Raw genomic sequence first — 9846 nt, 5'->3', positions numbered from 1 at the left:
AGGAAAGAACAGACCTGAGAAAATGTCACTGAGCCCAATAACCCAAAATACAATTTACACTTCAGGTAAACTGAGTCAAGCTACACCAAGTGAACAGGTAATGTTGCAGCTGGATCTCAACCTGTGACCCGAAGGTTGTAGGGTTAAGCCTTGGCCCAATCCATATTAGTATAGCAACCTTGAGGAAGGTATTTATCCTGAATTACTCCAACACATTTATTTCGCATTTTCTCTTAAGTAGTTTGCAGTGTTAAGATACCTGCAATTATTTGCCCTTTCACATGGTTGAGTAATTTTTATTGTCACAGTTCTGCAGTAAATACGTATATTGCATGACAGTCACTGGAACACCGGCACACAGCGACAGGCCACTCCCGCGACAACCATTTGTTGCAACTACCACGACAACCCCCTGCGACAACCACTGTCGCGACAGTCGGTCGCGATCGACTGTCGCAACTATCGCGCTCGCGATCAACTATCGCGGCGATCGCGATTGTCCAGCGCACGCGCGCTCGCTCACTTTGAAGTTCCTCCCGCGCAAACGAAAAAAAAAAAAAAACTCGAGAAGGCAGAGACAAAAATGAGAGGAAAAAACTTGATATTTCTTGAATACAAGCTAAATACCTGGGCAGCGTTTTCAACAGAAGTCCATCTAATTTTTCCCCCATAGAAATGAAGCTGTGATAAACCTTACTGGAAACACGCGTGACGCATTTGATTCGCAAACAGTTGAGACTCGGACTGAAGCCAACATTTTCTGTCTTGTGTTTATCATCTCGAAAAGAAGCTTGAGGTTTACTCCTCTTTTCGAGAAAACAAGACAGAAATAACATGTATCCCTATGTCATTTGCATAACATTAATAATTATATTTATGATTAATTACGTGTCATTCATATACGTTTATTAAAGTGATAGAATGTAAACTATAATAAATTATAACTATATATAATACAATATACTATATAAATAGATATATATTTTTAGAGCCTCCCTTTTTCAGTTCAGTTTCAGCAATACACTGACCCAACAAATATTATTCACATAGTCCCCACACAACTGGATTAAGTAAACGTAGATGGATTGTACACAATGAAATTAAGTCGAGACAAATTGCAAAAGAATTGTGTTGCATTAACTAATTTTAATTAAGTAAATTGAACAAGCAGTAAAAATCACACATACACACATTTTCAGAACCACTTGTCCCATACGGGGTCACGGGGAACCGGAGCCTACCCGGTAACACAGGGCGTAAGGCCGGAGGGGGAGGGGACACACCCAGGACGGGACGCCAGTCCATCGCAAGGCACCCCAAGTGGGACTCGAACCCCAGACCCACCAGAGAGCAGGACTGTGGTCCAACCCACTGCGCCACCACACCCCCCTGCAGTAAAAATCATGTTGAGTGAACACCTTCTCTTAGAAGTCTAGATTGGAACATTTTATTGCAGTGATCATATCACTTTTTCACTGTTGAATTTCACTTGGACTTTATGCAATATAATTATGTTCTCATCTCAAACATACATGTATTAAGTTGATTGTAAACGTTTTGTTTTAGTATTTTCAGTAGAGCTACTTTCCATTCTTTTCAGTGAGGGTACTAGAGCAGTAGGTAAGACTCAAACCTGCAACCTTCAGCTCTTCCCATTTTGCTGCTTACAACCCGCATAAAGTACTGATTAGTACAAATGGGTCAAAGTGTTAATTGTATTCTCTACATGGTGTGAAGATTCAGGAGCTCCAGAAGAGGGCTGCATGCAGAGCTTTGAGCCGTGTACACTTGATGTGACATTTCCTATCCTGGAGAACACCGTGGTGCCCCAAAAGACCGTTTCAAGCAACGACGTGATGGTGTGTGTTGCTTTTTCTGCAGAGATGCTGCACGAGAAGGGAGACTGAGGCGAGCGCACGGGTGACACTCAGAGGGACAAAGCCAAATGAACTCGGCGGCAGACGGACCATCGCATCTGTCAAAGTGCACCTCCACAGAGAACCCGGCGGCTGTTTCTGTCTCCGCCGGACGAGGGAGCGCTACGTGGTGACAAAAGCAGCAGCTGACAGCATCAATCAACCGCGCAGGGCCTCACTGTCCCGAATCGGCTCAGCTGTGCCCAAGAGCAAGAGCCTTGTGCAGACAAAGCTGCCCTGTCACTGTCTGCCTCTTTTTTTTTTTTTTTTTTTTTTTTAAATGTCAGAGTACATGGAGGCTGGATGGCACCACCAGCAGGCCCTTCCCTCACAGTGTAGTAAGAAAGAAAAGTCCTCCCCATATAAGAGCACTCTTAATAAGAGAACTCACACCTATGAGCACATCGTAATTTGTACCGTGATGAGCTCGCATAAATAACAGATGCCTTTCAATTCAAAACATGCACCTGGGTGATGTCAAGAAGCACACAGAGTGAGCAGCAACTCCGCCTCCTTGGCATGTCGGGTATCTTGGTGCTCTGTTCCTGCTAGCGAGCATCCATCAAACATCTGACCTTTTATCCTGGTGTACAACCATCATCTACCAAAGTGAGCTTTGAAGCAAACGTTTTGAAGAAAGTTTTAAGTGCTGAAAAGACAGAAAGGCAAAGGAAAGCCTTACCTTGCAGTTACAGATTTCAAAGATAGAATGCAGAGAATTCTTTTGAAGAGCAATATCAATATCTGTAAAACTTGTTTCAGCTGTGAAATTGAATTTACTTTCTCCAGTAACAGGTGAACATCTGATTGCATCATATCCAGGGTGTAGTCTGTCTTGTCACCTTTGGTTCTGGGACAGGTTGTTTTACAAATATATGAGTTTCCCAATGTTCGTGACAAAGGTTCGTTTAAAAAGGTTCCACTATAACAGCTTTACTTAAATATCAGTGCTTCCACTGTAAACTTGGTCCTGTGGGTTAAGTAACTTTTGTGTCATGCCATAGGTGAGTCACCTGTATTAAAATAAAAGAAAAACTTTTAATAAGAGACGCTAACAATGTTAAGGCTGTTTTAACAAATGCATTACCTTCATTGTAAATTGCAAACATCCCTGATATTGCTTAAATTACCCCTTTTTAAATGAGCTTTGCCTTCTCAGCATCTGCACTGCTTTCTTTTAAAGTCGCTCCCTATTGATTTTTGTAGATTGTAGCCATGTTAGAATAAGGATCAATATTAAAGGCAGTCTTGTAGTTAATGTTATGAGAAAACAATTAGTTTTTATTAAAGTTGTTTGGCAGAGAAGCACCAAAAGCCTGAGAAACTAACATGGTCGCTGTGTTTATTGTATCCTGGAATTAAAGATAAACAAAAACTTTATTGTACTGGCTTCCCTAACACCATTATTGATCATCCTTTAGTGGCACACACTATTAAACAGTATTACTAAAGTGAAATACACCCTGTTTCATTACATGGCACAACTACAAGAGATATTTCACAAACTTAAGAAAAATGCTGATAAAATCAAAACATCCTACAGAAAAGAGGCTAGAATTACTGGATAATCTTGGCTGCTCTCAACATTCCTGCAAAAATTATCCAGGTAAAATGAAGTCTAACCTTGTGAAATACACACCAGTAATGATTACTTTGTATTCATGTCACCAAGTCTTTTGGTGACAGCAATTTACATTTAATTTTCCTACTTTATAAAGAAACAATTAAAAAAAGCACAGCCTAAGAAAAAATTCCCCTGCAACACAATGCTCACAAGGCTGAAAACCAAAAAGACAAATCATAAACATGCAAGTTTAACTGAGGGAATTGGCAACACACAAACTCGCCTGCTATCTTTGAAACAGGTTTTTAAAAACCATAAATAAAGGGTCAGTTCTGTAACCCTAAGCAGAATGTTTTTTTGACAATTAAATCAGCTTTGTGTTGGACAGGGTTTTGTTATCAGATGATGTAAAACAGACACCTGCAGTTTATATACCAAACATGAACTGGTTTGTTTTTCCTGCAGGATGCCGCCATCATTCCACCACTCAGCAGGTAAAGGCCGCCAACACATTTTGGTGGTTAATTCAGCTCTGTAAATATGATTTGGACACAACTGTTAGCTCTGCATATGTCTATTTTTAAACGGGAACCGTTTGAGAAGAAAGGAGAAAGACGAACGTGTGACCAGCATTTGTGTTTCCTTTCTTAAATGTGCATCTCTGTGTGAATCCAGCCAATGATACCTTCCAACAAAAACATTTCAGCTTAAATAGCAGGAAGTCCTGTTAGGTCTCATTAAAAGTCCAGGCATCAACTCATCCTGAAATCAACAAATTTGAGGTGGTTTAAATGGATGCTGTGAAAAGCCCTGACCAGCATTTCAAACACAAACATCACAGTGTAACATTCATACACAAAATGACCCATGACTCTCCAGTTTGTTCCCCTGAAATTGGGACTTCATAAATGGGAGACCACCAGGACAACCGCATCAGGTCAAAGAGCACTATACTCTGTCTTGAAGGCCACGTGTATGGTATATAAACCATCCTTGTTACAGATTGCCAGACTAGATTGCAGTCAAGCTTTCAATTTTGTTTCATTCCTCCAACATTAGTTAACTGGAGTGACATCATCACCATTCATACATTTAAATCTGCTTACTCTGCATTAAAGAGGCTAGTAAACTTCATCAAGAGCACTAATGTAAGTAAAAGCATTTTAAATGGGCCATTCATCAGCATAAATCTTAAAAGGTGTGATAGATTGAAGATAATTTTGCCATGATACTGGGTAGCAATAAAGCATTAACAAGCTTTTGGGAGTATATGTATTCGTATTCAATGTAGAAAGCTGTATGTACAAAAAGGGGAATATTAATATTCACTCAAAATCCAGGAATGTTTTAAGGCATTTAAATGCTTTAAAATCATCATAGGAGCTGCAGAACTTCAAAACAAGAAACATAACTCATGATGTTTCCAAACTTTATTTTCTTTTAAATTTGTACAAACTCAACTGATCTCCGCAGGAATCAAAACAGGATCATCTGAAAGTAAGAAACATAAGCTTTTAATGGTTTTTGATGAAGCTCATTATCACCATAGCAAACATTATGGCTGCTATTCTTTTTATCAACATGCTCCAATGCAACTTTCAAAGATTCAGTGCAGTACAGCAAATTAACTTTGCAATTTTGAGAGCTGCAACTGCGACATGAACTAGCAAACTTCAGGGTGCATGTATACTTAACTGAATACACAAACTAGGTACCAGCTATAAGATGCATGGTCTGTATGACCATCTGATCAGGTGAGTCGATTGACAACAGCGACAGAAATGACAAGTACTCTTACACCCACCTGTTTATGCATCCTTGTCAGTTACAGCTTCATCTCCACCTTTGGTGTTTCTTGTGTAGATCAACTGTGCTCTGTGCTTGGACACCAGTTTGATCATACCTTGATAAAAGAAACCATGCAAGTTTAGTGCTGCTATCTGTATTCTGCACTGCCTTTATGTATCAACACTTTCATATATGCATTGAGACAGTGCAAATGCTATAGTGCATGACAAAACCTGTACCCAAAACAAATGTATTCGTTTTATTGTGATAACATTGCGGAAAAAACTGGAACGTACATCTTTCAATACAGTACAGTTAACCTGATTAAATAAATTTGTTTTGGACTCATTTGCCAAGAATCTTTTACTGAAGTATACTAATGATGCATATGGGTGGCACAGTGGGTAGCTGTAGTGCCTCACAGCTCCTGCACTGTGGGTTCTAAACCAGCTCTGTCTGCAGGTAGTTTGCATGCCCTCCCCATGTTCACTTGGGTTTCCTCTCACGGTCCAAAGACATGGTTTTCAGGCAAACTGGTGAACTCAGATGTCTCTAAGTGTGTGTATATGGATTAAATTTCTCTGTTGTGGGGATGGGATAACTGAAAAGCTTAGTGTAGAGCTCTCTAGCACTGTAAGCTGTCGGACAAATTAATAAGAGTGATTATGTATAATGTGCAAAACACCACAATTTACAGCCACTTCAACTTTTAGTAAACATCCTGCACACAATTTAGTCCAGACCTCATGGACAGAGAGAAGACTAATGTTACAGATAGAGAAACAGCATGGAGGTGTAACACCACAGTGCTACCTTTGCCGAGTAATTCCTGAAGAGCAGCCCTGGCCAGGGAACCCCGGATCTTTAGCCTTTCGGAGACGACGGCTGGTGTGATGAGCTTGTAGTTGGGGACCTCCTTGTACAGTTTGTCATATGTGGCCTTGTCAAATAGGACCAGGTTGTTGAGCTTGTCCCTCACTTTCCCTTTGGACCACTTCTGCTCAGGAAAGGAAATGGATCAGTTATAAGGAAAAGACAGCATAACCATATCATCAAGGGGTGTGAACTCCTACTTGCAACACAAGTCAGACCAATAGTGGACATACCTTCTTCTTGGCTTTGCCTCCAGACTTATTGACTGGATCCTTGTCCTTCTTGGACTTTGCAGAGTCCTTCTTCTTCTTGTCATCCTTAGGAGGCTGGACACATCATTCAAGACAAGCCTTTTATTAGCCAGGTAACTATTCATGTGTCTTCTTACCAATTATCAGGTAAATACAACAAATACTAACACTGGAAGCATCAGTAACATTTGTTAAAGTAATAAAATTTAATTTTTATTTTCCACTTAACATATACGGGTCGGTATCGAAAAAGTTCTTCGTCTGTTGCGGAATGCAATTTTGTATTTCATGAACTGTAAGATGGAAAAGCGCGTCTGCAAGTTTAGTGTATAAATCAATGGGGCTCAGTCAGTCAGTCTTGAGTCAGACTGATTAACTCTCTTGACTTGAGCACGCTCGCTGCCATAGATGCCCACCTACGCCGGCAGCCACGCTTTTAATTTCATAACCATCTGAAATAATACATGCCATTTATCTAATTAAACAACAAATTACCTTAGTGGAGCTAATAAAACTTGTGTTAAACTAATGAAAGCATTCTGCTAGCGACACTGAGTGACTGAAAAACCGGCCAACGGCAGAACGCGCGTCCTGCCTGGCTGCAGGGAGCGCAGCATGCGGCCGTTCGCACATGCCAAGCCTGGCTTTAATCCCCCACTCAAAACAACTTCCACAGTACGAGAGACGACACTTTATCAGACCCCTACATATTTTCACTAGTTAATGGGGAAAACCGGCTTTATTCTGTTCTATTTAATCATACTTCAGTCCAGACCGCTCACCATGTTGCCGTCGCTTCAAGATGTCGGACAGAAAGGAAGGGGAAACCGTGCACACGCGCCTTAGGCCAACCATCCATCCGGGTCCTCGGGAGCAAAGGCCTGTGGGACTTTGAGTTCGAACCACTGACTTTGAGAAACGACAAAAACCAATTTAAAAAATCATGTGCAAAATGCACATTTCTGGAACTGTAAAAAATCTAATTTAAAAAAGCAATTATGCACTACATTCGTATAATACACAGATTAATTTCTACTTCTTTATAATGCCATCGCTGTCCTTGCAGGTCACGTGAACATCTTGCAGCGGTTCCTGGGTAAATATGGCGATATTCAGTGTGTATGTTGTTAACAAAGCCGGCGGCCTCATTTACCAGTATGACAACTATGTTCCGAGGGCGGAAGTGGAGAAAACGTTTAGCTTTCCTCTGGATTTGGTGCTGAAAGTCCACGACGAGAAAGTAATAGTGTCTTTTGGTCAGCGCGACGGTATCCGGGGTGAGTGGGCCGAGCGCCTCGCGCTCGCGCTCCCCAGGCTTCGCCTCGCCTCAGCATTTTGTCAATATTGTAGGTTATGATTCTTAATGATTCAACCTCTTCTTCTCTTCAGTGGGCCACGCAGTGTTGTCTATTAATGGCGTCGATGTGAACGGCAGGTCCACGGGCGACGGGAAGGAGATACTGGAGTTCCTGAAAGACTCTGCCAACTACCCGGTGTCGATCCGCTTCGGCAGGGCTCGTCTCACCTCCAACGAGAAGCTCATGTTGGCTTCTATGTTCCACTCGTACGTGCACCGCGTCCCACCGCTCTGCAGCGGCGCCATCCCCCCAAAGTGGGACTTCGGCCAAGCTGAGGCTCGCAGTTGCCGTAGGGGCCAGCAGGAGGCGGCGTGGTTAAGGACATGGACTTGAAACCTGAAGGTTGTGGGTTTGAGTGCCACGCCCACTCCCGAGCAGGGCACTTACCCTGAAAAGCTCCTGTAAAATACTCAGCTGTATGAGTTAGTCATATTGGATAAGAAGCTCAGAAGGAATGATTGTATCCTACAAAGACTGCAAAAAAGCTTTTGTACATATTTCTCGGAGTTGTTTGATCCCCATGGCAAACGTATCATTTAAAAGAGCAGAAAGTCCTCTACAAGGCGCATTAGGACTCACCGTTAAAATTGTATCTCATGCACTTTGGTAGATACTTAAGTATAGGTCCTCTAGAGCGGACAGTAATGAATGGCTGCGTTTTAGCAAGGATATGATGATAAATAATGTGATGTAATGCAAATGTAAGAGTGGAAACCACTTCCGTTATATGAGTACCTCAACATTCTGCCATGTCTTTCTCTCTAGATTATTTGCGATTGGCTCTCAGTTGTCCCCAGAAGTTGGGAGTTCAGGTATTGAAATGCTGGAGACTGATACTTTTAAGCTGCACTGCTTTCAGACTCTCACAGGTGAGGCGGCATTTGTCCTTGAAAAGTGGAAATTGGCATCACTTGTTATGTTTTGAAAGGTCTATTTATTGTTGGTATTCTTCACCATTTTCTAGGTATAAAGTTCATTGTGTTGGCAGATCCTCGACAGGCAGGCATTGATGCTCTCCTTCGGAAGATCTACGAGATCTACTCTGACTATGCTCTCAAGAACCCCTTCTACTCGCTGGAGATGCCGATCAGGTAGCCTGGTACCCGGTCTTTTGTTTGCTGATGGCTTTATTTTTTGGTCAAGTTACTGTGTTTGACAAACTATTTTGGGGGATATGCCTGAGGGTGAGCAAATGTTTTTTTTTTTCCCCAGGTGTGAGCTTTTTGACCAGAATCTCAAAAGTGCACTGGAGATAGCAGAAAAAGCCGGCACCTTTGGACCTGGTTCTTGAATTCTAGGAGGGCTTACGAGGCAGAGTGCTGCTGTCCAACATGTGCAAGTTTAGACCTGGGACATGTCTGCAAGTGACAGATGGATGGGACCTGTCTGCAATGTTTATTCTTAGCCATTTTTTGGTGCTTTCAATAAAACAGGAAAAATGGTTTCAGCAGAAACACGGCCAGATAAAGTGTTTAATGAATCAACATTTGTTATTTTAGTTATTCTGTTAAAGTGCAATATTCTCTCATGAGGATATAAATGTCAGACCTTTGAAAAGAAGCCCCTGGTTAGAGGAATATTGTAAATATTACTTGTGGTATATTCATAATATTTGTACATAATATAAATAAATGTGTGCACCACCCCATTGTTCTGCTGTGAAGTACTGACAGTGAAATCTGTGGACACTCAGCCTGTGCATAGTTTTGTAGTAAATGGTAATGAAAACATAACACCAACCCATTTAGCATTGAGTTTGTATTTAAACATTGTCAGAGGATGTAATCTTAGTGTGAATTTATTGTTGCATATGTATTTCACATTGTAGTGTACAATCAAAATACATGTTTAAGTATATGTATTTTAAACCATTGTTCCTGAATAACTGAAATAGAGCTGACTGATACAGTGACTATGGAATTCCAGTTTAGAGTATTAACTACAGTAATCACAGCTCTTATGTAGATCATTGCAATAACTAATCACAATAAAAGGGGTGGAATAGTACATCCAGGTTTCCCTTGACTAAGATGACAAAGGTAACAATGCTTTCACTTTCAGCATCTACTCCTGTCTCAACTGGACTGAAAGTGATA

The 9846-nt window shown here is 41.3% G+C and overlaps 2 protein-coding genes across 2 annotated transcripts; one reads left to right on the top strand and one right to left on the bottom strand.

Moving 5' to 3' along the window:
- Nucleotides 1-4892: 4892 nt before the first annotated feature.
- Nucleotides 4893-7253, bottom strand: LOC108932155 (40S ribosomal protein S25-like). The gene is made up of 5 exons (XM_018748375.2): nt 7175-7253; nt 6375-6467; nt 6082-6265; nt 5285-5383; nt 4893-4971 (listed from the first exon to the last, which is right to left on the bottom strand). The coding sequence occupies exons 1-4, from the start codon at nt 7175-7177 to the stop codon at nt 5289-5291; spliced, it is 375 nt and encodes a 124-aa protein (XP_018603891.1). The 5' UTR covers nt 7178-7253; the 3' UTR covers nt 4893-4971; nt 5285-5288.
- A 224-nt stretch (nt 7254-7477) lies between these two features.
- trappc4 (trafficking protein particle complex subunit 4) lies at nt 7478-9393 on the top strand. Its single transcript, XM_018748527.2, has 5 exons — nt 7478-7669; nt 7782-7956; nt 8516-8619; nt 8715-8841; nt 8963-9393. Exons 1-5 carry the CDS (start codon nt 7495-7497, stop codon nt 9039-9041), a joined length of 660 nt encoding a protein of 219 aa, XP_018604043.1. The 5' UTR covers nt 7478-7494; the 3' UTR covers nt 9042-9393.
- Nucleotides 9394-9846: the final 453 nt, after the last annotated feature.

The sequence above is a fragment of the Scleropages formosus genome, chromosome 10, assembly GCF_900964775.1.
Source record: "Scleropages formosus chromosome 10, fSclFor1.1, whole genome shotgun sequence".
NCBI lineage: Eukaryota > Metazoa > Chordata > Actinopteri > Osteoglossiformes > Osteoglossidae > Scleropages > Scleropages formosus.
The sequence above is the reverse complement of the archived record's forward strand: the minus strand, read 5'-3'. Positions and strand labels throughout refer to the sequence as shown.